General features: G+C 35.6%; 1 protein-coding gene across 11 annotated transcripts in view; it reads left to right on the top strand.

Annotated features, from left to right (window-relative positions):
- The window catches only part of WDR27 (WD repeat domain 27), a 292,990-nt gene that overhangs the window by 155,966 nt on the left and 109,151 nt on the right, over nucleotides 1-27,873 (top strand). For 10 of the 11 annotated variants that reach the window (XM_074188081.1, XM_074188085.1, XM_074188082.1 and 7 more), the window contains one exon: nucleotides 27,248-27,346. In XM_074188081.1, coding sequence (XP_074044182.1) covers nucleotides 27,248-27,346 — 99 coding nt within the window. Of the gene's footprint in view, nucleotides 1-27,247; nucleotides 27,347-27,873 lie in introns of those variants that run through there. The other variant, XM_074188087.1, reaches the window with a different exon arrangement.

Genomic DNA, 27,873 nt, shown 5'->3' with positions numbered 1-27,873 from the left:
ATATTGTAGGATTCTGGTTTTCAATCTACTCTGCTATTCACTTATGTTTTTTGGGAGAGTTCATCCCATTCACATTTTAAGTTATAAAAAAAAAGTCTTTATTGCCTTCCATGCTATCTTTCCTGTTTGTATTTCCTCCTTTTTTTCACTTTATCCATAATCCCTAGTATTTTGTTTCTGAATACACTGCCTTCAGTGTGTTTGCCCCCTTGTATCAACCCCTCCCCTTTCTTTCCCCCTTTCCCCTTGCCCTTTCTTCCTTCCCTTCCTTCAGTTCCTCTTTTCCTTCCCCTCCCCCTTTCCCTTTCTAATACTTGAAAGGTAAGATAAGTTTCTTAACTTAACTGAGTGTGCATATGTTAACTTCAAGTCAAATCTGCTGAGAATAAGTTTCAGGCAGTTCTTACCTCCTCCTTTCTTCCCCTCTATTGCATTAGGTCCTTTGTACCTATTTTTGTAATGTGATTTACCTCATTCAATCTCCTCCATCCTCCTTTCTCTTTACTGTTCCCCCCCCCCCCCCCCTTTTACTTTTTAGGTTTTTTGCAAAGCAATGGGGTTAAGTGACTTGCCTAAGGCCACACAACTAGGTAATTAAGTGTCTGAGGTTGGATTTGAATTCAGTTACTCCTGACTCCAGGGCCAGTGCTCTATCCTCTGAGCCACCCAGATGCCCCTTGTCCCCCCCCCCCCCCCCCTTTTAAGGAGATATTGCTTAGTAACTGCAAGTGGGCCAGCCAAGTAGAGGTTGCTAGAGGCTTTGCTCACTTGGCTTAGTAGCTCCAAGTGTGCAGGTCAATAGGGAGTTTTAGTTGCTTTCCCTGGAGTTTCTGTGACCTTGATTTGAGGCACCTTCCCTAGGCCTGGAGGGATTAGGTAGTGCTGCTGGATACTTTTATCTTTCAATAATGTGGCCTGTGTCCTGGAGCTAGTTCAGCTGAGGGAGCTCTGCTTCAGCCTGAGCCTGGGGGTGGGGTGGAGTGGGCTGTCACTGTGTTTATTCTGGGAAGAAGACTGCTGATAATATGGAATCTGGGGTCCTCCTGAGCAGTGGAACCCAGAGAATAGATGTCCATCCACACTCTGCAACTCTCTGGGACAGAATTAGCTTTGCACCCCTACTGGAGTGCCCCAGACTGCCCCCACAGTTAAAGCCTCTGCTGCGGATTTTAGGTTAGTCTGGCTTTCACCACATTGCTGCTGGCTCTCTACTTTCTGCACCTGACTCACCCAGGATCCCTGGAGACCATCCTTGCTAGTAGATATTCTTCTTCTACCATAATATAAAAAGGAAGACCAGGAGACCTTAGCACAGTTCCTGTCTTTTCTCCACCATCTTGGCCAGAAATCCTGGCCTAAATCTATTCAATAGAGTTTACTTTGCTTTCACATTCTCCCTTCTTTCCCTCTAAAATTATAAATCTTTGTGCTTCTTCCCCACTATTATTTATCACTCTAGAACTATTATTCAGGTATCATCAATTGCAGTTTGATTATTTGATTGCTTGATAAGCTCATATTGTTATTATTTTTATATTTGAATCCAGTTTATAGACTGTTTTGATACTTCCCTTGTGAGTGATTTTTCACTAGTTTCGTCTTCAGAAATAGCATTGTTATCATCTTTGTAAAGTAGTTTTCTGTAGTGAGTGCTCATTTAGTTTTTTTTGCTCAACTTTGTGGTTTTAGCTCTGTTCCTGGAATATAAGGGAGTAAAGTTCCAAGCTTTTTATGCTGGGGCTAGGATCTGATCCCTGGCTTTTAGTTGGCCAAGATGTTGCCTCTGCAGTCCAGACCTTGCCTTTGCAGGGCTTTATTTCCTCCTTTAAGTCCCGTTTCTGACTTAGCAGTGGTTTGTTCCTGACCTAGTCCTATCTTTTGCCCCTTTGTCCCCAGGGTTTAAACTTTGTTTGCGATTGGGATCCTCCCTTTTGTTTGCTATCTAGCTGCTGGGACCTCTGCTGATGTCAGGCTGTTGGGACCTGGATTGCTCTGTGGCTAAGAGCCTCCTGTTGGCTTTCCCACTTTCCCAACCCCTGGACCTTACTTCCCCTTTCCCCACTAAGGGATACACTTTCAATGAAGATCCTCCACAATGTCTACCATTGAAAACTTCTTTGACTCTTCTCTATTTCTTGGTGGGATCTGTAGATTGAATGTCAGAGTAGATGCTTCATTTATCTTTGGTAGGGAAAAGCTTTCAGGAGCATGTTAGCTTCACATCACCAACTTGGCTCCAGCCTTGAATCCTCCTCTGCTGACTCACTTTGGCAACATCTCTCGAATATGTCCCCTTCTTTCCTCTGACCCTGCCACCACTGGTGAAAGCCTTTATACCTTCAGTCTGGATTATTGCACAAGCCCACTGGTGGGTCTGTTACTTCAATTTTCTCCCTACTCCAATCTATCTTCCATTCAGCCACTAAATTATTTTTGCTGAATTTTATCTCAGATCATGTCATCCTTCAGCTCTTTAAACTCCAGAGACTCCCTACTGCCTACAAGTTCAAATACAAAATCCTCTTTGACATTAAGAGCCCTTCACAATCTAGTCTCTTCCTACTTTTTCAGTCTTTTTTTCCACTTTGCTCTGGCCCTGTACTCTGGAGCCAGACACAGGCTTCCTGGATGCTCCATGACCAAGACACTTTATCTCTTGGCTCTGAGAGTTCTTTCTGGCTGTGCCCTATGCCTGGAATACTCTTCCCTCATCTGCTCCAACTGCTGACTTCCTCTAAGTTCCAGTTAAAAATACCACTTCATACAAGAAACCTTCCCTCATTCTTCTTAAGTCCAGTAGTCTTCCTGTTGTTAACTATGTCCTATTTATCCAGTTTATAGCTTAATTTATATATATTTGCATGTTGTCTCCCTTATAAGACTGTTAGCTCTTTGAGGTCAGGGGCTGTCTTTTGCTTCTTTTATATCCCCAAGACAGCACAGCCTTGCACTTGGTAGGGGCTTCATAAATGTTTAATAATTGATTGTCTGAACTTTCCTCTACCTCCCTGGCAGGTGCATTTCCATCTATACACCTCTCAATTGTGGATGTCCTCTTTGGTATAACTATACACTCTTATCTAGCATATTTGCGACCATTAATTATCCTATAATCTCTGTAGATGACTCCTATAGTCACCTATCCACTCTCCATCTCTCCCTAGAGTTCTAGCCTTTCCTTTGTAACTGTTATTTTATATTTTATGTTTATGTTTATGTACTCCAAAAAGATGCCTTTAGGGTGATGATGACAATCTCAGCATTAGCATCATACCCAAGATACTACTAGTCATAAGAAACTCATAAATGGACTTAACTACCAAAACTGGAAGTGACACTCATAGATGTGTTCTTTTCCACAGCCCTTTCTCCATGGATCAGAAAACTGGGGAAAAGATACAAAGACACATCAAAACCAGAGTTTTCTTGCTTATGAACCATTGAGACTATTAAAAGCACAAAATTTACTAGCCTAATTAAATATATCATACCCTGTAGGCCCTTCTTCATCCTTAATTATGCCCAGTTATGCTGCCCCTACCTATCCACAGGGGAGTGACTTAACCGGAATTGCCATTATGTAACAAAGCTTAGACTCATTTCTGATTTGAACTAGATTTTTATTAGCAGTTCCCCAATCAAGTCACAAACTTCCCTGCTCTAATTATTCATGTAGGCCTTCTCCTAGCTTTGAGTGTAGTTCTTTCACATGTGTGCTTGCTGAAATCCTTTTTTAAGAAGTAGCTCAGTTTCCACCTCATCTGGAAGTCTTCTTTGATCTCTACAACTGAAATTTTTCTCTTTACTCAATTGCTCTTACTATATATTGTCTGAATATCTTCTTTATTCCTCTTACCTTCTTCCTTATATCATAGTTATTTGTTTTCATAGCATAGCCTCTGGATTAAATTATCGGCACAGGTCATTTGACAGGGTCATTATGAAGACCAAATCAGATCATAACTTAAGTACTTTATATGCCTTACAGCAATATATTATTATAGCCACATTATATAATGATAGTGATTACTGTTTTTATTTTTGTAATCAACTGTTAAGCATCTAATAACCATTTTCTAAATTGTGGTTACATCTATTAAATGTCTTTCATAATGATTCAAAACTCCATATTTATTTTTAATTATTCTTATTTTAATATTCTTATTTTTATTTTTTGTTATCAGTATAGTTTTTTGTGATCTTTTTCTTTATAAATGTACCAAAATAACTACCAATTTGTGATATATATTTTAAAATGTGTTATATTTACTTGCACAAAAGTTCTCCACAGAAGACCTACTTTGTTGCTCTATGATGATGTGAAATTGATTCTTTTCATCTATCTTTCTACTATCTATCTACTTTTAAAGTTTGCATTAGTAAAATAAATTTTTTTTCTGCCTAGTCCCAGGGGCACTGGATGGAAGTTGAAAAGATCCAAATAATTTGCTTGCTGTTCAAGAGAAGCTTGTAAATATTAGAATTATCTATGGGGAAATAATGGCTGCTTCTGCTAATAATCATTCATTTAGTTAATCAATGTTTATCAAAGGTCTACTATGTACCACCCACCAAACTAAGTGACAGGGATAAAAATATCAAGGAGATAGTCCCTTTTCCTCAAGGAGAGAGAAGAGAGCATCCAAAAGTAGGTTGAAAATCCCATGGGTGTGGGTGGAAGAAGTTTGGCAAAATCCAGAGGTTTCCCTTGGTTGCAGGTCCTTAAGCAAGTGCCATCTGAATCCTTGTCTGATAGATCATCAAAGAGATCATACTGTTCAAGTAAAGACTGGATTAGGTGGCATTTTCTGTCTCTGTGTGTATGTGTTTATTTATAAAAGGAGAATTACTGATTTACAATACAATCATTGCATTCACAATGATTGAAAAGTAAAAATATTTTCTATTGATTTAAATGGAAAAAAATTAAATTTGAAATATTGAAAATAAAAATTCTAGGAAGCATGTTTCAAACTAGGCAGTGGCCAATCAACCCACTTACACAGTTGAATTTCTGGAGTATATCTGATAACTTGGAAATTGCTGCAGATGATTTCAGTGCCAAGGGACTGCCCTAGATTGCATAGATTTACTGAGTTTCTCCAGGTGCCTGCCTACACCCAGGATGAAGATAAAAAGCCAAATACACATTTTTCACCCACTGAATGTATTCCAGGCTTTGAATTTAAATATTTCTTTCATATTAATCCAATTTTAATCATTCTTATCACACAATTCTGTCTCTTAGTATTTGTTTTGTAGATATGGAAACAGAATTTAGATTAGAATTCAGATAGATTTTGATTGCTAAGCCATGATGCCATGTTTTCTCTTAGTGTCAGATTCATTTAATTTAGCAAATATTTAGGAACTACCTACTGTTGTTACCAGTGACAGAAGGAAAGAAGGCAAGGAAAGAGTCCTATGTATAGTTTGCAGTTTCATAAACTAGAAAGCAATTTCAGGGCAACATATAAGAAAATCCTTGATAGTATGACAGATAATTTATTCAAGATTTGGTGAGTTTAAAATAGGAAAGAGCATTGCAAGGTGTCTTTTGTCCTGGAAGGCTTCATGGAGACGCTAAGTCTTGACCTGGTCCTTGAAAGAAGTATGATTTTTTGATTTATTATTTTTTTGGTCTTGTTTTTTCCATTTGTAAAATGGAGGGGTATTATTGCCTAGATAATTTCTCATATTCCTTTGTATTCTAAAATTATTTATCCCTATATATGTCTGAGAGGAGTGTGAAAAGTATTTTGGAACAAAGGAGTAAGTATCCCTAATTCACATATTGATTCCATCAGATAGGCAGTGTGGTGGATAGAATGCTGAATTTATAGAAGAGAAGACATGAGTTCAAATCCTGAATCAATCATGCTACTAACTATGACTCTGGCCAAGTCACTTACCCTCTCTTTGCATCAGTTTTCTCTTCTATGAAAGGAGGAAAATAATGACTCATACCTTATATCATTTTTTTTTAGATTTTTTTTTTTTTTGCAAGGCAATGGGGTTAAGTGGCTTGCCCAAGGCCACACAACTAGGTAATTATTAAGTGTCTGAGGCCTGATTTGAATTCAGGTACTCCTGACTCCAGGGTCGGTGCTCTATCCATTGTGCCACCTAGCAGCCCCTTATACCTTATATCTTGAGGGACCATATGATATATGTAAAACACCTTTCAAACTTTAAAAATCATAAATAAATGCTATGTCCTATTGTTGATTCTTGTCCTTTATTATTGAAGAAGACCAAAATGATATCACTATGTTTGAGACAAATTACAGTGTGTCTGACTGTGTCTGATCAGACCAATATGAGCTCAGAATGTTCCATTATAGGTTGGGCACAAATAGTCCATGTGAACACCTGGGGTGGGTGCTATAAACTCACATATGTCATGTTTCTTTTGAGCTGCTTCAAATCTGCTTTCCTTATAGAGTGCAGCCCCCTCACTAATGAGGGCACATCATGCTGGGCTGTGCCAGTGTCTCCCAAGATGTACAATCAATTCTAAAGTTCTTTAATGAGACCTTCAGGGTGTCCCACTATTGCTTCTTCTGATCCCCTTGTGAGCACTTGTCCTGTGTGAGTTCTCCATAAAATAATTTTTTGGCAAGAGTATATAATATTGGAATGCTAGGCAGTTTAGCTCAAAAAAGGACCTTGGTGTCTGGTATCTTCTCCCATTAGGTGATCTTCAGAATCTTCCTAAGACAATTTAAATGGAAATGATTCAGTTTCCTGACATGGCACAGGTAGATGGTCCAGGTTTCACAGGAATATATCAATGAGCTTAAGACAATGGCTCTGTAGACTTCAGTCTGGAAGTCAGTCTAATACCTCTTCTCTCCCGTATTTGTTTGCATTTCTTTGTTCACTGACTTTTTACCTTGACTCCCACTCCTTTCATTTTTGAGACATCCCTCTTATTATATTTTAAACTCTTTGAACTAGTTCGTTCTCTCTCTCTCTCTCTCTCTCTCTCTCTCTCTCTCTCTCTCTCTCTCCCCCCCCCCTCCCTCCCTCCCTTCCCCCCAACCCCTGGTTTTCATCTCTATATCCTTAACATTCAGTAGCACCTGGAGAACTTCAAGAAGCAAGTTCTAGGGAGCTACCTGTAAAAAAGCTTTTTGCCCAGGATTACATATCAGAGGTGGAATTTGAACTTCTATCTTCCTGACTACAGGCCAGGAACTAAATCTACAACCTCATTCTTCATCTCTTGTGGGTAGTATGTACTCAGGAAAGGCAAGAATAAATTGGATGAGTGGAATAAAGAAAATAAAATAGATGTTAAGAAAAGAGATAATCAGGGGCAGCTAGCTGGTGTGGTGGATAGAATACTGACCCTGGAGTCAGGAGTTCCTGAGTTCAAATCCTGCCTCAGACACTTAATAATCACCTAGCTATATGACCTTAGACAAGTCACCTAACTCCATTGTCTTGCAAAAAACCAACCAACCAACAAACAAAAAACAATAGAGATAATCACTTCCATCTGGGGTAATCAGTGATGGTATGATGAGCAGGATTGTTGGCATATGACTTGAGCCTTGAAGGATGGGTACCATATAAGATGGTGAGGAGGAATGGCATTTGAGACTGAGATTGCAATTAGAGGTAAGGCTCAGCTCTTCCTTACCTGCTACCCTCTCACCACAAAGCCTCTCCCCACTTCAGGACCTTTTTAAAAAGAGATTTACAGCCTACTTAGGGATCTCCTTTCCTCAAATATCTATTTTCTTCCATTCATCCTGCACATAGTAGATAAGTGTTTTAAAAGACTAAAGCAGGTTTGACTATCTCTGTCTTCTACTCTAAAAACTTTATTTTTCCATTTCCAACTCTTCCCAATGTACTTTAAACAAATCTTTCCTGGCTTATTACATATTGTATCCCAGCCAAACCAGTCTCCATGCCTCAGCACTGGCTAAATCCGTATCTGGAATGCAATCTTTCTTTACTTCTGCCTCTTAGTAATCCTGGCTTCCTTGAAATGTCAGCTTAAATGCTATCTCATTCAGGAGGCTTTTTCCAGTGCCCTCCTCAAATTACCTTGTAATTAATTTATATATTGTTGTTCTTATTTATTCAGCTGTGTTTGACTCTTTGTGATCCCAGGGAATATAGCCTGCCAATACTGCCCATGGGTTTTCTTGGCAAAGATATTACAATGGTTTGCCATTCCTTCTCCAGTGGCAAGTAGAGGTGAAGTGACTTGTCCAGGGTCACAGAACTAGTAAGTGTGAGACCAGAATTGAACTCAGGTCTTTCTGATTCCAGGAACAGCTCATATATATATATTTGTATTTCCCACAGAACAGGTAAAAGTACAAACTGATTCTTTTTCTAAGCAATCTCCTTCTCCTACTTCAGTGGAAGTGATGGAGTGCTGCAAAAGCGAGCAAGAACATTAAGGATCATACCATTTTTAGACCATCTGTAAAGATTAATTGTCCTGTTGATAAACTGTAGGTAAGATATTTCTTGACAGATCAGTGAATTGATAACAATGGTTGTAGAAACTGCAGCATGAACACATTGACATTATCACTATAAATGACAACAGAAGAAGTAAATAACTCACAGCTTGGTGGGAACAGAGTGCTTCAGTTTTCCTCTGAGTAAAATAAAGGAATTGGCAGAGTTGGTTTCATCACACACCCAAAGGCAACAAGGAACATAATTTTATGGGATGGTTGGTCTTTTTGCCTTACAGTGTTGATGACGAATATAAATAGACCACCCTGAATATAATTGCAGTTTATGTTCAAACATCTGTTCCAGAGGATGAAGAAAGAGAATTTCATGAAGAATTTGACAAAACCCTTCCAGACCAAGGAAACATATACCTTGGTACTTAGTGCCTTCATTCTGAGTGTTGACTGAATGATATTGAAAAATGTGCTAGAAAAGGAGGTTTAGGATTAAGAAATGAAGGAGACAAAAGCATATACATTACCCAGAAACTTTCTATTTATGAATGTGAATTATTTATTCTAGAAGGTAACTGGAAGAGTTAGAAAATATTGAAACACAGTATCATACAAAATAAAAATTGACTCTATCTTGGCAGCAGTGTGGTATGCTGGAAAGGGCACTAGCTTTGGAGTCTGAAGATCTGGCTTCCATTTTACCTCATTTGCTTAGTTCCAGTATGACCTTGAGAGAGTCATTTTAACTGTCTTCTTTCTCATTTTCCTTGACTATGAAATGAGGAGATGGGGGTGGGGAGTCAAGACTTTATGTAGTGCCAACTATGATGTGCTAATTGCTTTACAACTATGATTTCATTTGATTCCTGCAATAAGCTTGTAAGACAGGTGTTTATATACTCATTTTACAGATGAGAATACTGAGATAGAGACTAAATGACTTGATCAGAGCTGGTAATTATGGTAGGTCACTTTTGAACTCAGGTCTTTCTGACTTTAGTCTTGGTACTCTATCCATTGTACCACCTAGCTTTTGTATTAAGTGACTTCTAAAAACCATTCTAAACTTATGATGATCAAACAAAAAGCATTTAAGCCTCTGCTTTGTCTTAGATACTCTCGACACTAGGTATATAAAACCAAGAACGTGCTTCTGTTTTCAAGTAGCATATGTTCTCTTGGGAAAGACAATCTACACATATGTGCATATATATGCACATATGAACTATATATAATTTTAATACAATATAAACAAAAATTAACAAAAGTAATTTTGGATGGGGAATATATACTAGCAGCTGGTAGTGGGGTTGTGATCAGAAAAGATATGTGAAAATATATTTGAACCCAATTTTGAAAGAAATAAGTAATTCCAAGAGACACAGGTGAGGAGTGATAGCATTCTAGTAAGATATAAATATTATTCAGTGTGAAGAGAGATAATAGTCAATGCAATGGGATAGGGATGCAAGATGGGTTTACATTTTTGCATGAAGAATAGAATGAGGGCTGCCTTGACTGGATCATATGGTGTGTCAAGGAGCCCACTATCTGACTTAAAAAATTCCTTTTAATGTATTTTAAATCCCTTTTGTGACTCCACCCCTTTCCCCAAACCTACAGGAACTTTATAGGAGCTGGAGCAACATGATTACTGCTTCTAAGGTGATCCTTGATTGATTATAAATAAAGCCAGGGGCAATAACAAAATGCTAGATGAAGTATGCAGGCTTATGTTCTTACCTTTATTATACATACTTGACTATTATTATCATTCTGTATTTTGTCTAGCATTAACCTCACTGTTCTTTATTCACTTAAAGTGAATCAGATCATAACTATGGCACTCTCCTCTTCTCTAGGCTTAGTAATTCTGTCAATTTAAAAAACAGGCTATTGTTTATGAAGCCATGCAGAGCTCTTTATTATCACTGAGTCTTTTTCTAGATATTTATAACGCTTCCTCAAATAGTATATTCTAGAATTATGCCAGGAATTGAAACTCATTCAGCTATTAATCTGAAGATTCCACTCATTTAGATTTAGTAGGAAAATAAAACCTTTTGGGTACTGTAGCTATCTCCTCTGTCAATTCTTCCAGTACCTTGGCATGTAAATTATGCAGAGCTTGTGTCCTGAATTCACCAAGGGTTATTAAATATTCATTCTCTTATTATCTCCCTATTTATCTTGACCAACTGCCATTTTTGTTCTATCCTTTCCAGCCCACAAGTTGTTCTCTTTGATAGAGAAAACCAAAGCAAAATAAGAGCTTTATCCGCAATATATTTTCCCCATTTTTATCAGTAATATCTCCTTATCAAGGGTTTAACATGTGCAAAATATTGTGCTAAGTTCTTGGTTTACAAACAAATAAGCCCCCTTTCTCAGCAAACTCATATTCAACAAGGAAAAACAACATGGAGAGGAAATTTCAGCAGCAAGACAGATGGAATGGCCTAGTGAATCTTAACGTACAGTGATAGGGCTGAATATTTGTTACTATTTCACAATATTGGATGGGATAGGGGGAGTGAAAAGGAAGGAACTTAAAGGGGATTTTGATGCAAACTTGAGAGTATCAAATTTAAGACTTTGTAAGTAGAAAAGGGTTTTGTGATGGTAAATGCATTCCTATCAGTGAGTAACTGATGTGAATAATGGTCTCCTCTCTACTCCCTATTAGTGTTTCCCTATCCTTTGTGAACAAGTTAAATCCCATGGCTTCAAAAAAGCCTTCTACAGCCACTTTGCTCTTTTGTGGTTTCCCCCTTTAAACTTTTATAGGGTTCATTTTCAGCAAATGATGAACTACCTATAGGTAACCACAGACAAAACATTCATAAAATACTATCTACTAGGAAATTTTAAAGTTTTTAAAAATCTCTGCAAACTCTAGTTATAAGGATTACTTAAAATAAACATCAAGTTTTCCTACTTTCGCAAAGTGGGAAGCATGTGATTTGCAAATGCACTGCAGTGTTTTGTATACTGATAAAGCAAAATTCTTTACAGAAACTGGCTAGTTTTTCAGCATTTTGACGAGTAAGGCTTTGTATTCTTAGAAAACTGTAAGCTCTGATCAGGCTTTTAAGGAAATAAGAATTCACATCACTGGTCTATTACATCATGGGAATCCTAAGTAAAAATATATGCCAAGCAGTACACAGAGCATATATAAGGCGTGAGCATTGTTTTGAAGGAATATTTTCAAATATTACCTATTTTTAAATAAGAGCATTGTTTTAAACTATTGGTCAAGCTTAAACTTATATAATGATAATTATATAAACAAATCTATATTCAGCCTTAGTCTATCTTCTGAACTTTAGTCTTGAATCACCAATTGTTATTTCCAACTCAATGTCTTATAGGCAACTCAAACTCAACAAGTCTAAACCAGAGCTCATTCTGTTTTTTCCACCTCTATTGTGAACTTCTCCAATTTTTCCCTAGGGCATTACAACAGCCATTTCCTCAGAATCATTTTGAGTCCTTATTCTCACTCTACCTCCCACATCCAATCAATCATTAAGTTTTACCTCTATAATATCCCATTCATCCATCTATTCCATCAATAAATTCATCTATCAGTTAAAATTCAGTTAGAAGTTACTCTGTTCTGGGGACCATGCTAGGTTAAAGGGGGATACATAGACAAAAGGAAATAAATCTTTTCCCTCAGGGAAGTTACAATCTTTCTTGATAAGACTATGCAAACATATATATATATATATATATATATATATATGTATATATATATATATACACATATACATATATATCTACATACAGATAATCTATATACATATATAATATATGTATATAAATTATATGCAAACTAAGCTAATTTATGGGACAAAGGAGATACTAGTAGTTGGATGGGATCATAAAAGACTTCATGTAGAAGTTGGTATTTGAATTTGAACCTTGAAGGGAATTAGGAACTCTTAAGAAGAAGTGGAGACAAGTAGGGAGAGCATGCCAGGCAAGGGAAAAAGCCAACATGAAGAAATAGAAGCAGTAAATGGAGTGCCATGTGGGTATGAAGGACAGTTTAGTTGAATCCATATGATGTTGTTGGTGAAATGATATGTGTAATAAGTTCTCAAAGATAGAAAGGGGTCAGTTTGTGTATAGCTTTAAATGCCAGGCAAGGGAATTTATATTTAGTCCTAAAGTTAAAAGGAATTTATTGCATAAGGGCAATAACATGAATAGATCTACACTTGAGGAAAATCTTTTTGACCACTTTTTTCTGGTGGGGGGGCTAGATTCAGGGAGAATAGATAGAGACTACTGAAAAAGTCTAGGCAAGAGGTAATGAAATCTTGCCTTTTAAATAGGAAGGAATAATATGTGAGAAGTGTTGTAAAAGTAGAAATGATAAGATTTGGCAAATTACATACTAGGGTGAGAAAGAGGGTGAAGTTGATGATACTGCAGCTGTCAACTTGGGTGACTGTAAGGATGGTATTATCCTTGATAGATATAGGAAGACATAGGGAAGGTGATATGAGGGATGTATTTTGGGCAAGAAGTACAGTGAATTTTATTTTGGATATTTTAAGTGTGAATATGCTTGTGGCATTCAATTCAAAATGTTTAGTTAGGAAGTTGGTTGCTAAGAGTTTTGACTTGAGTCAGGAAATCCGAGTTTAAAACTTATCTCAGACAACTTACTAGCCAAGCAAAGCAGGGCAAACATCTCTGTCTGTTCCATTATCTGTAAAGTGTTATTATTTCAGTATCATTATCTGTACTTACCTTTTAGTATTTATTTTCGTCAGAATTTTCTTCTATTTGCTCATATTTATAGCTTCTCTTTCTAAATTGGCTTTTTTTTTTTGACCAGGGCCAAGTTCCCCACCCTTTATATTCTTGAATGGAGTGGGCAGATTTTATGTGGTATTGTCCCCTTTGCAGTTTTCATTGGAGCAGCTAACTAGGATATCTTCTGCTTCAGTCTCTGTTTCCTGCTTCCCCCTCCTGGTGGTGCAATATGGGGGTTGACCTGGCCACTTCTTGGTTTCCTCCTCTTTATAGAATTCCTAACTGATAGTTGCCTTTTTATTTAGTCCATGACATACTCATGTAAGATATTGTAAATCATGTTGATCTCAAGTGAAAATCCTTTTGGCACATATATTTGGGTGCTGGGCTTAACTCTGTATCATGCTACAGGCTTGAGGTCTAAATGTGTACAATTCCTATTTGGGAGCTGGTTCTCTTCCCTGCTCTTACAGGCCAGGGTCAAGATTCTAATGGCTTCAGACTCCATTCTTGGGAGCTTGTTCTGGCTTCTGCTTCCTGTGGATTATACTTTCTCTGAGTACCTTTATTGTTCTGTTAGCTTTTTTTGGTGTAGTCCTGGCTGGAAATGAAGTTTTAATAGTGTATTCCTATGGTATTTTTGATCACTAAGTGTCCTTTTATATCTTTGCTATGATGTTGATGGAGGAGCTGGACTTGATGATGCCATATTAATCAGAATAGGAATATGACATCATAATATATCATTTCAAACTAAAATCAATCTTTAAGAAGCAACTGTCTCCATTTGTAGTAGATTGTAATCCTTCCCAAGTATGTATAAATCTTTTACATTTTTACTGTTGTGGTCTCTAGGTAATATCTATTTAAAAAAACCCTCATAACATTTTATGTCATTCATATATTTAGCCTTGTGTTTGAATTTTCCTGGAAGTAAAAATATTCAAAGTTCTCAGACATCAGGACAAAGGAAATAGAAGACAGTATATGGAAAGTAGAGACATTGACTTGAAATGTCTGATCTATGAAGTTGCAAAGAAAGTTCTCATATCAACTGCATCAGGACTTTCCTTATAAAAATAGTTTCACATATAGTTATAAAAATTGGTTTTGACTGGAATCTCTAGATAATTATATACACATGTATAGTTTGAGTATTTTAAGAGAATGCTCTGAAGGTTTCTAGCTTTCATTTTATTGGACATTTGTTTCTAAATATTATAGTTCCTATTTGTAGTCAATTTCATAATTTTTAGCATAACTGATAGTTTTTCTATTAGTGTTGTACATACTTGTTAATGCATACGCTATTTTAATATTAGAATTTTTCTTAGTATGAATATTTTGTTTTCCAGTTCTTTCAGTCATGTCCAACTCTTAATGACCCCATTTGAAACTTGACAAAGATTCTGGAGTGGTTTTCCATTTCCTTCTCTAGCTCATTTTGCAGGTGAGGAAACCAAGGCAGACTGGGTTAAGTGACTTACCTAGGGTCACATAGCTAAGAAGTGTCTGTGACTGGATTTGAATTCATGAAGATGAGTCTTTTTGACTCTAGGCTCTGCAATCAATCTTTTCAGCACTTAGCAGTGGATATTTTAGCAATTTAGGTGACACAGAAAAGGGTAAAATAACTAATCACTTCAACTCTGTGTGTTCTCTGTAGAATCCAGCTGTTCTCCAAATTTACCCATGATCTCTTAATCACCAGATCTATTGACCTTTTTCCCAATCCTCATTCTTGCTTTTCTGTAGCATATGACACGTTATCTATCCTCTTCTTGATAATTGCTTCTCTCCATTGATTCTCCTATTACCTGTCCTACTGTTCCTTCTCAGTCTCCTTTGCTGGATCTTTTTCAGGTCAACTACACTAATCATGGATGTCCCCATCATCACTGTTTTGTTTTCTAATTTTATCAGCTCCCTTGGTTTAAATTAACATCTTTATGCTTTTTATTTTCAGATCTGCTTATCTAGTTCTAATCTCTCTTCTGACCTCTAGCCTTACATCTCTAAGTACCTATTGGATATCTTGAACTCAGCATGTCCAAAACGGAACTCATATTTTCCCCTCAAGCTCTTTTCTCCTCCTAATTTTACTACAGATTGCACCACTCTCCCCTAAGGTCCCAGTCGTAACTTCACATTCTCTCACTCCCCATGTCCAATCTTTTGCCAAGTCCTGTGTTTTCTTTCTTCATAACATCTTAACTTCATAACATAACATCTGCTACCATTCTAATTCAGGCCCTCACCACCCCATGACCATCCTTATAGCAATAACTTTCTGGTTGATCTCCTTGCCCTCAAGTTTTTCTCTCTCTAGCCTAGTCACAAAGGTTAAACTGATCTTCCAGTAGTGCACATCATATCATTTCCCCTCTTTCCCCATCCAGAAAGCTACTATGGTTTCCTATACTACAAAGATCAAATATAAAACTCTTTTTTTGGACTTAAAATCATCATGACCTGGTCCCTTATTAGTTTTCTTAAACCTTACTCTTTCCCTCTCCATTCCCATAGATACTCTTGGATCTAGTGATAATGGCCTTCTTTCTGTTCATTGTACAAGATTCTCCATCTCCTGAATCTGTGCATGTCTGCCATAAGGGATTCTCTCCTTCCTCTTCTCTGTCTACTCTTCCTCAAATCTCCACTAAAACTACATCTTCTATATGGAACATTTTTAATTTCCTTATTAATAGTTCTTTCTTCTACTGCTTATCTTCAATCTCTCCAATTATGTATCTTGTATATATTTAGGGTAGTTGCATATTGTTTTATTAGCCTGGGTTTCTTGAGAGAAGGTACTGTTTTTTGCCTTTCTTTAAATAGTTCTAGAACTTAACACATATAAGGTACATATTAGGTGCCTATTGACTGATAATTTAATAAATGAAGCTTTTATTTGCCTAGCATGGCACCATTTATGAATGCATTTGACCTTCCATAGGGGTGACCATGATAAAGCAAAATTGACTCATGTATCTGAAGAGACTGAAGAATATTTGCTTAAGCTACCTTCTGAGGAATATGATTTTAGAAAATAATGATTTAAATTTTATATTTATGGATGCTAATTCAGTCTGATCAAACTTGCCAAGTAAATTTTGAACCCTCATTTTAGAAATGTTGAAACTCATTTATGAAGGATCTAGTAATTCATCTAATTTAATGGAACAAATGAGAAAGAAAAGTTGAATTTGTGAGGAATTGTGTCCTTTGGTTCAAAAGCAAAGTTTCAACATTCTTTGCCTTTATTTTCAAGTGTTAAAAATGAAATGTGGTTATGTGGTGTCAATTTAAATGCAAAGGATAAAGAGAATGTAAAGAATGGCAACTTCATGTCATCCATATTCCATATGCCTTATTCAATTTTATACGTTTGTTTAAAAAGCCTTTTTCATGGGTACAAGGTGTGATGTGAATGAGCTAAACTTTTGTATTTGTTACTGTCTAATTTATAGACATATAATTACAACTTGAGCCAGATTCATGTTCCTTGTTATTGTTTGGGAAAATTGTTCTGCAGAATTTCCCACTGTTCTTAGCTAGGAGACTTTATGTGAGGAGCAGAGCTATGGTTTTCTTTTGGGAGCCAAATGACATATGTATATATATCCCTTAAGTGGCATTCAGGGATTGCTTCCTACATTTTACCACACTTTACCACTAAAAGAAAAAAGCATCAGACAAGTTTTTTCACAAGTTGACTAAATATCTAATGATACAGGATTAGATAAAGAAGTATCCTGAAAGGGGGAAACTGCTGAATTAAGTAGATGTTTCAATTAAACAAAACCAAATTCCCAGTTTCTTTTAGGGGTAACTATCTTTAGTAGAAACACTTGGCTAATAAGTAGTCAGTTATTCTTGTACAGAAGTGTGATAAAGTAACCTGAGAATTATTATTGAAATAAAAACATTCAGAGAAAGATGAGACTAATACCTTGTAAGCATCTTACTTGAGCCCTTCTTTTTGAGCCTATTAGATAAGTTACCTTGTCATTTTTAGTTCTATTCTAAACTGTAGAGACACATATTAGATCAAACCTGGATTCTCTAAAATCAAACTCCTTATATTCAAATAAATGCTTCAGTGATTTCTGCCAGGATGTGTGAAAGTAAGCCAATAATTTGGTAGGATTCTCAGTGGATATTTACATATAGTTTGGATTAAAAAAAGATTGTTTTGATATAAATAACTATAGAAATTAACATGGGTCCTCAAACACCAGAATAAATTTGGCTGAACTTTTAATAATCAGAGCGAGATGAAGTAGAAAATGAGACATAGTATGGTCTGGTAGGAAGAATGCTTGCTCTGGAGTGATAGGACCTGGGTTCAAATCCTGTTTGTGATTTACTATATGGATGCCCCAGATGAGGGGGCTCCCATGCCCTGTAAAATTAGAGAACAGTTTTAAAGGTCCTTTACAATTCCTTATGGTCCTGTGAATTAAAATAAGCAACGTAATAACCTTTTTTATCATCATTTTATTTATTTTTTTTACATTCACTTAACCTTTATTTACAAATATATTGTCCCCTTTCCCTCACCCAGAGAACCATCTTTTATAATGAAGGGGAAAAGAAGAGAAAATGATTCAGCGCAGTAAACAGATATTTCCACTGAGTCTAACAGGATCACATTGCTCCACACTTATAGTCCCTTACCTCAGCAAAGAAGGGAGGGAGACTCGGCAGCTATTTTTCAGCCTAGTCATACCTACTGAGAATTAGATATACCATCTGGGATATTAGTATGGGTTAGAAGGTCATAGTATTTGTGGGATGATCACATTCTTATTTGAGGTTAATTTAAACATTTCTTATTAGATAGGCTGAATAGGTTGAATTAGATAGGCTGAATTTTAACTACCACTGCAACAGGAATAATAATGGATATTTATAGATCATTTTAAACTTTGCCAAGCACTGTAAAGGTGCTGTGTGAAAGTTGAGAACTGACATTTGACTTTTATAGGAAATGGCATATAGGAAATGTTGGGCTAGAGGAAACTGACTAGTAGGCAGAAAACTTGTTTGGGTCCTGGTTCTGTGATGGACTGGCTCTGTGCCTTTGGAAACCTCTTTGGGCCTCAATTTCCTCTGCAGTATATAGGGATGGTCACACTTGTGCTACTTGTCTCAGCTAGAAAGCGCAGTGGATAGAATACTGGCCTTGGAGTCAGGAGGACCAGAGTTTGAATTTGACCTCCGACACTGACTCTTACTAGCTGGGTGATCTTGGGCGAGTCACTTAACTCTGATTGCCTCGCATCCAGGGACATTCTCCAGTCATCCTGATTCATATCTGACCCCTGGACTCAGATGACTGGAGGAGACAGTGAGGCTGGTGACTTAGCACAGCCCCTCTCACTCAAATCCAAATCATGTGGTTGTCATGACATCACCTCCTTGATGTCATGGTCTTCTTCAAGAATGAAGGACAAACCTCATGATCACTTGTCTCACAGAGCTGGGGGAGGGGGTGGATCAAATAAATTATGTGCAAAGCACAATGTAAATATAAGTTGTTTTATTTGCAATAATTTTAGTTAGTATAGATTTATAATTTTTCATAATATAAAATTGGGAGCTAATAGCCTGGGTTGCAGGGAAGACATTTTTATATCATCACTGAATATCTTTGCATTCATAGCTATTATAAGTTTACATCACCGAGTCTTACTAGGTATAGGGACCTAATGAAACATACAAGGGGAGAGAGACTTATGATATAATTTCAGACTTTCTCAAATTCTCATGTTTTTAAACTTCTTTTATTTATTATTAGAATGAAAAGAAAAACAAATTGCTAATGATTAGATCAGCCAAGAAATTTTTGATTTCTTTTTTTTTATTTTGCCTGTTTATAAAGAGGTGTGAAGGAAAAAGAGCCTGTTTTACCATGTCTGTGAGAGTAACAATGGCATCTGCATATCCCTTTTGCCTACTATTATTCCTTTTAAACCAGAGAAAAAGTGGAGGTTAATTTTATAAGAGTCTGTTTAGTGATGGGGAATCTAGAGCAATAGAAGCAATCTCTATTGCCTAAATAACCCAGAGACCAATTATAGGTTTATTGGAGTTTGCCCTTTCTTATCTTAGGGCTTCATTTTGGAAATTAGGAATGGTAGTTTGGATACTAATCTCCATATAACCTTAAGCAAAATTAATTCATCAAATTATGAAAGTCATTTTTCTCCTGAGACTGTGTATTCTTTTTCATGGTCAAATGTTGGGGAGATAAATGTGTATAGTCAAAATGTGTGAAACCAGTTGTTCCGTGATTATAAGGATCAGAGACAATTTCAGAAAAGCTGACTTTCTATTTTTGGTTATTTTCCCATTCCTTCTATGAGAATAATTGGGTAAAAGGGAAATGAAGGACACATGTAGACAGCTATATCAGGAAAAACATCTTTCAGCTTCAGGGATATGGTTCAATAGAATTACAAAATAGTGGTAATGAAGTACTTTCCTTTTTAGTAGGACATTCAGTCCTTTAGCATTTTTAGGAAAATATTTTTGAATAGTAAAGCCTTATTCCAGCATCTATGTGGTTTGTGCCACATCTCATCCATTGCCTGAAAAAATATTACTTCCCTTTTTTCTCACTCTTTTCCTCAGTTTTACTGTATTTGGTTTCTGAGGTAGTTAGTGAATAAGTTTTCTTTTACGTAAATTGTAATTATGGTTGTGTGCTTTGATAATTTATATTTTTTAAGAAATGGAACTAAGGTAGAAGGCGTATAATGTAGAAAAATACTGTATCTGAACTCAACAACTGATCTATGTTCCATCTCAACATTTTAGAAGATACTTATTTAGATAGTGAGATAAAAATTTAGTCAAAAGAAAACAAAGAAGATAACTAAAATATTATATAGGGCCTTTGTGGCAAGTTTATAGGAGGACAAGAAGAGTCATACAGTTTGGGCAGATGTGGATGGGTATAATCCTATCATGGGAGAGGACAAGTATGTTATTTTTTTAAATTTAGAATTATATGAATTAAAATGTTAAAATATAAGAATATATCCTCTTTGATATAAGACATGACTTGCCTCTTGCCAATAGACAGGAGAGATATTATTTGTACCATTTATATAAAGATTGAAGTTTTGATAGAAAATGCATATTTAGACTGACTGGCACTACATTGTTATTCTTTTCTGCCTTCCCTAAGGGTGTCATACATTTGGTTGAAAGAAAATAATAGTTGACATTAGAGATAACTAATATTATGTAGACAAATGGCCTAGATCCAAGTTTCTTGTTATTACCCAAATTTTTTTATTGTGTTGATGCAATTGTATTAACAAGGTGCATTAGCATCCTTTCCTAAATTGTCATGTGCTTGAGGCACCTCATCTCTTTCTAGGGAAATCACTCTATGTACTTTATGAAAGTATAATAGTTGAAATTAATGACAAAATGAATCATCAAGAAAAGGTTAAATATGTTTAATTTATTAACTTTTTATAGCAGAACATGTTTTAGAAATATTTTTCTTAGGAAATGAGCACAATAATTTTTTTGTGCTTTAAAGATTTATCTTCAGGCATTTGTAAATTTAATTTAATCAGAACCCTGCTTTCTGTGATCATGCCAGAAAAATAGAAGCATGATGAAAATAACACTTGAAATCTGCATAAGTTCCTGAAACTTTTAAAGAGTTTACTAACTTTCAGCTTTGGAATCATTTTCTGAAAGAAAAATGTGGTACAAACTTTTCTTTAGAGTCTGTTGAAATTCAGAGTTGAAATTTTATTTGATGGCCTATTGTAGTTTGTAATGAAAGAAAATTAATTTCTAGCAGCTGAGTGTGTGCTTGTGTCTAAATATGTGTCTTAATGCTGATGACCCTTATGCAGCTCTTATTTAATTTATGGAGTTTGCTATTAAGTGAGGGGAGATGTTTATTACATTCTGAGCTTCCTTTTTAAGATAGGCACTGCAAATTGACTGTATGTTAAATTATTACCACTAGTCCTTTGTATCGAAGAAAACCACACCAGGCTACCAAATGATTGGAGGTGTGAGTTGCACAATTATCATAGTGAGGGGCATGGTGTTCAAGGGATCTTTCTCACTTGCCTTTATCAGAATCGTTCCATCCCAGGGCCTGATTTTTAGGAACCAGTACTGGCTATTGTGGGAGTCTCTTCACTTTAAATGAGTTTGATTTTTCCTATATCAGTGATGCAACCATGGTACATCAACAGTACTGGGCAAGCACTAGCCTATACTAAGTGTGATAATATTTGACAACCTAGTACATTCTAATGTACTAGTCACACTGGGTAATTGTCAGTATGGTCTTTCTTCTCAGACTTTTCAATTTTTGAGTTGTGGTGGTAGGAACTACTACTATATCTAATTGTTCACTCACCAGACATCATTGGAAACTTGCCCCACCCCAGGAAGGATTTTGGTTTTAGCTTTTTTTATATCAATCATGGAAACAATCAAGAGTATTTCCTAGGTGAATATTGTAAAACTGTGTATTTAAACTCTTTCTAATTTTTATACTTTAAAGCTTTCTTTATAAAGTTACTTGAAATATAACAACTATTTTTGCTAATGCAGTGATATTTTTAATACAAGTATATTAATTTGTCTAAATAGTGCCTGATGGCAGATGCATCATTGTGTAATGGAATATTTGCATTTTAGAAGAACTTCTAAACCCAGGTATTCGAATACCACAAATAACTACCTATATATAAGTAAGAGGTATAAAATATCTGCTTATCATTTAAAGATACAGTTGTCAAGCATAGGGCAAAGATATATGCTGATAGTTCTGAATCTGTAGATTCCAGAGAGTTAGATTGGATTTGAAATATTCTATGAGTCAGGACCCACTAAAGTATTTGCTAGACTAATAAGAAAACTCAATTAGTTCAAAGAAAAAACCTTTTAATGATTAGTTAACATTACATTTAAAAGGTTTTTAATGATTTAATGAATAATTAGGATTATATTTAAGATGTTTTTAATAATTATTAATGATTGATTTTGATGAATAAGGCTATTAATCAAATAGCATTTTATTTTTATATATGTAGCAAATTATTTTTTCTTATTGATATTTTATTTTACTTTTCCAGTTGCATGTTATAAAAATATTTTTCAACATTCATCCCCATGCATATTTATAAGTTACATAATTTTCTTCTACTTTCCCTTCCCACGTCCCTCTCATCAATGGCAAACAGTCTAGTGAACATTATACATGTAAATTTGTATTTAACATGTTTACATATTAGTCATTTTCTGTATGAAGAATTAACGGGAATTTTGAGGGAAAAGAAAGAAAACCATGGGATAGGAAGGAAAAACATTTGGTCAGTCACCTCACACACTGGATACTTCAGAGCCCTGAAGTCCATCTCATCACTCTGTTCTGCTTGGGTCACTGCTGGATATTGCATCTCATCATATTTTCTGAGAATTTCTATTTGTATTTCTGGTGTTGCTCTTTGCTATCACTGGCTACTTTTCAGCTATTCTACTTTTTCAGACCAAGCTTAGGAAGATACAACTGTTGGGAAACTTCCTTTGCAAGAGAGGGTGAAGTTCTTTGAGTTTCCATAGCTCCAGATCATAGCACAAGGTCTATAAGAAGCAAGCCTAGCCAGGGAGCTGTCAAAACCCCTTAGATTTTTCTTTTGACTAGGTTATTAAAAGACAAATGTTTCATTAAAGTTATTATTAATCATCTTTCTGTCTATCTCTTTGTTTGTCTGCTCTGTCTGTCTATTATCAGCCTATTTAATGTTTTGAGCACAAGAGGAAACTTCCCTTGAAACAAATAAAAATTAACACATTTCTTGTGTCTGACATATACTGCATTCTCAATGTAAATAGCAATTGTTTTCATTCTGACCAGAAACGTTGACCAGCAATCTCTGCTCAGATTGATATCTGTGAGATAGTAAATTGGTCCATCTTTTGTCTCAATTCTTATCCAGTCTTTAATTATTGAATGGACGTGGCCTCAGACAAACTGAGACCTGGGAAAAACCTTAATTTAAAAGACTGACTCATTCACAGCATCCTAGGCCATTGCTAGTAGTCTTGACCTTTGTTTTCCCATTGGAGTCTGCTGACTCTGGAGGACAGAATGAATCTGTTGACTTTGCACAGCTTTGTCTCATTCAAATTCATCCTACCTAAGACCCCATGCTCTTAACATCCTAGAATTCTAGAAAAACAATAATAACAACCACAATTCCACACCTAGCATGGTCTACCTTAGCTGGGAAGAGGAGAGTCATGCTTCAATATCAAAGTCAAAATTTTTCAACTCATTGATCAAATTTCTGGCATCATTCAGTGTTATTCATTTGCTTTATTGTAGTTATAAATTGGTCTCTGGGTTCCATTTACTTCCTTTATTCATATAAATTCCTAAGTTTTTCTGGATTCTTCATATTTGATATTTATTATGGCACTTAGTATTCTATTACATTCACATACCTCAATTTGCTCTGCCATTCCCTAATCTCTGGGTTTCTCATTTCTTTGCTGTCACAAAGAGTGCTGCTATAAATATTCTTCTATACATAGTTTCTTCTCCTGGACTTGACCGCTTTGAGTTATAGCAACAAAGGATACACATAATTTAATGGCCTTTCTGGGATAATTCCTTGTTGCTTTCCAGAAGAGATAGACTAATTCTTAGCTCCACTAAGTGCTTCCAACAATACCTAACTTCCAACAGTCATTCTAACATTTTCTATTTTTAGCTTTTGTCATCATTGTGGATCTGATGACACACGAATCATGTTGTGATGGAATATTTGCATTTTAGGAGAGCTACTAAACCCAGGTATTAGAATACCACAAATAGCTACCTGTATATAAGTAAGAGGTATAAAATGTCTGCTTATCATTTAAAGATGCAGTTGTCAAACATAGGGTAAAGATATATGCTGATAGTTCTGGATCTGAATCTGAGCCTTATAGATCTCCTTTCTTCTTTCTCTCTGGAAATTTTGCTCAGAACTGAGGAAGCTATGAGACCCCAAAAGTCAGATTTAAAAAAAAAATTCCCTGTGGAATTGTCATTGTTTCAAAGTCTAATATTTTTCTTGAAACAGAAAATTTTATGTTCTAGGTGCCCTTTTCCCCATCATCTTGTAATTAAGTTTACTCTACACCCTAGTAACTTCCTTCTTGAAATTCTATCCTCTCCACCAAATTGTATTCCAAGCCTACTATATTTCTCCTTCTTCCAATAGGTACTTGATTGGGGTCATTAGAAGGTATCCCAGGACCTTACTCATCCTTAGTAATGCAAGACTTGGGCCTTCCTCTAGGATGCTAGAGCAGATGACTTTATTGAAATAGCTAGTCCCAGGGTTAAACCTGGGTGGGGAGAAAAGTGAGGTCAAAGCAGGATTGGTGTTTGGGTGAGTAGTAAATAATGGGATAGCTCACAAAGGTTACAAAGCATGAATACAGGTAAAGAAGCAAGAATTACAGGTATCAGTTTGGTTGCATCTGGAGGGTTGGTTTGGATGAATGAATAAAACCATCCTGATGTTTGTCTGAAGTACATTAAGGGTCTGTGTTAAAAAAATTTGATGAATTCAAGAACCTTATGAAATGCTATCATAAGAGTCATTGATATAGATACTAAGTCTTTGAGAATTTTGGTGAGGAAGGAATACTGCAAATGAGTTACTGAAGTCATGTAGTAAAATTGGAAAGTTATTGGGAATTTGGTAAATGAGAATGATTAAAAGACCCTTTCTCCTTGGAAGGAAAGCTGTGGCAAATCTGGACAGCATACCAAAGAGCAGAGTCATTATTTGAAGTCAAATAAAGTCAAAGCATGTTTTTTTCAGTAGCAATGACTGGACTAATAGGAAAATTGAATACCACAGAATTGACACTTTCAAATTGTGGTCCTGGAAAAGACTTTTGAGATTCCCTTGGACAGCAAGGAAATCAAATCTGTCAATACTTAAAGAAATTAATTCAGTGAAAGGTCAAATACTGAAGCTGAAGCTTAAATACTTTGACTAAAGAGAAAATGAAACTCATTAGAAAAGTCCCTGAAGTTAGGAATGAATGAAGGCAAAAAGAACTTTAGAGAAGCATGGAAAGAATTGCATAAACTGATGCTGAGTGAAGGGAGCAAAGCCAAGAGAACATTATACATTAATAACCACACTGTAGGTTGATCAACTGTGATGGATGCAACTCCTCTCAGTAGTTCAGAGAGCTAGGACAACCCTGGGAGACCTATTATGGGCAATGCCATCCACATCCAGAGACAACCCCCTCCCCAAACCCACAGAGTCTGAATGAATACTTTGTTCACTTTGTTAAAACCTCTCTTATGTTTTTCATTCATATCTCATGGTTTCCTTTCTTTTCCCTTAGTCCTAATTCCCCATTAACAAAATGACTAATACTAGACTGTTTGATGCTGAAGGGAGTGGGGTGGGAGGGGAGGGTGGTAGAAAAATGTATAACTTATAAATATATGAGTGGATGAATGTTGAAAAACTTTCATAACTTATTACTGGAAAAATATCAATAAAAACATAAAGAAAAGAATACAGCAGAGGATGAAATGGATGGATAGTGTCATGGAAGTAATAAATGTGAGTTTAGACACACTGGTATATAATGTATATCGAAGGAGCTGATGTTGTAGGCTCCATGAGATCATGATGTGTTGGACATAACTGAGTGACCGACAACAACAACAACAAATGACAATGACAGGGAAAGGGTGGTATAGTTATGTGACAAAGTAATTGAGGAACTGCAGTGGGGAGTAAGTGGCAATGTTATCTGAGACTGTGTGAGTCAGAGTTGGTTGCTGGACGGGAGTTGGGAAGATTTGAGATAGGAGTCATTAGACATGAGTAGTAGAGAGATATGGAGTTCTTGGATGAAAAGTTATTTTTCAATTGACTGAAAAAGGAAGAGTTAGGAAGATTGTTAAAGGCTGTTTCAATATGTGTTCCAAAGGGCACAATGGAAAGAGAAGATTAGGGGTTACTAGAGGGCAAAACTAGTGTGAATATTTTGATCCTTCATAGAGGAAAAACTGTAGTCATGTAATTAAATCTAAAATACTTTAAAATATTTCTATATTAATATTAAATTTTTGTCATTAACTGAAACACTAGTTATTTTGGTAACTGTGATTTATTACTGTTTATTTTCAGGGTTAGTTTGGACTAGAGATAATATTTGTAAACTGTTTTTGATTTATACAGCCCCATAAACACCTATTTTTAGAAAACAATTTGTTTATTGAAATTAGTATCAGAGAAGTCAAAAGCAATAATTGAATACTAGTTTTAGTGTGGAGTTAAAAGGGAAATAGAAAATGTAGTCTTTGCCCCTTAATAAGTAAATAAAGAATAAGAGTAGAATTTTAAGTTACTTGCTTAATAAGTGTTTGTTGAATCAAATAAGGCAAAATGTATTTCATTGTTCTATTTGAAGATTTTAATAACCTTGTTAATGCTACATTAATTATATGATATAATATTATAGGATTAGTATGAAGTTGGCCTTTCAAATTTCAATTAATTAATTAATTAATTGTTTTTTTGATGCTTTTTTTTATAATACTTCAAAGGAATCATTATCTTGTCATTGTGGATTATTCTTTTCATTGTACCTAGCCATGCCTTTTTGTATTGTGCAATTCTTGTCCATCTTCTTTTAATGTCCTCTATTGATGATCTACCCAATATGAGGAAATTAAGAAGGAGGCAGGCAGGTTAAGAGGTGAAAACATTATTTAATAGATAGCCAGCCAGAATGTTTACCAGTACCCACAGACTATTAAAATCCAAGAGAGGCTTCTACTGGTCAGTCAGTCAACAAGTATTTATTAATCATTTACTGTTTGATAGATACTGTGTTAAGCTCTGGGGCTGATATTTTAATGATATTCTAAGAAACTAATTTCATATAAGTGAAAATTTTGTTTAATGAAATTATGTTGATTTTTCTGTGAAATTTTCATTTTTATCTTTTAGGCTTATATTTATGAGATGGGCTCAAATACCTTTTCTCACAAATTGGCAGGACACACAGAAACAGTGATCAATGTGGCTTTTAACCCATCAAGACCCCAGGTAACAGTATAAACTGTATAATTTTCAAAATAAAAAATTACATGTAATTCATTATGTATAAAACAATATAGTATATGTTTATATAATATATAAAATAATATATTACATCCTTAAGTATATATAAACTATATTTGAAATTTTATTGTAATTTTAATAACAATAATTCATTATTGTCAACCCTTTACTCATATTCAAACTTCCTTTGTTAGAAAGAAAACCAGTTTATGCAAACCCAACTGACAAAACAACCATTTCTGACATAATATGTAACTTTCACCATGCCTATTCTACCTTCTTTAATAAACCAAGATATAGCTTTTCACCATATCTTATCAGGAGCCATAATGAATCATTACAATGAATTTGAGACTGACTCTCTTTTTGTACTCTTTTTGTTTACATCATTTTAATAATTGTATGTATTGTTTTCCTAGTTCTGCTTTTTTTTGTTCTGTAATAATTCATGCAAATCTTACTGAATTTCTCTGAATTGTTCATTTAGTAGTAGTAATAGTAGCAGTAGCAGT

This window comes from Macrotis lagotis, chromosome 5 (assembly GCF_037893015.1).
Source record: "Macrotis lagotis isolate mMagLag1 chromosome 5, bilby.v1.9.chrom.fasta, whole genome shotgun sequence".
NCBI lineage: Eukaryota > Metazoa > Chordata > Mammalia > Peramelemorphia > Peramelidae > Macrotis > Macrotis lagotis.
This window is presented reverse-complemented; position numbering and strand designations above follow the sequence as displayed.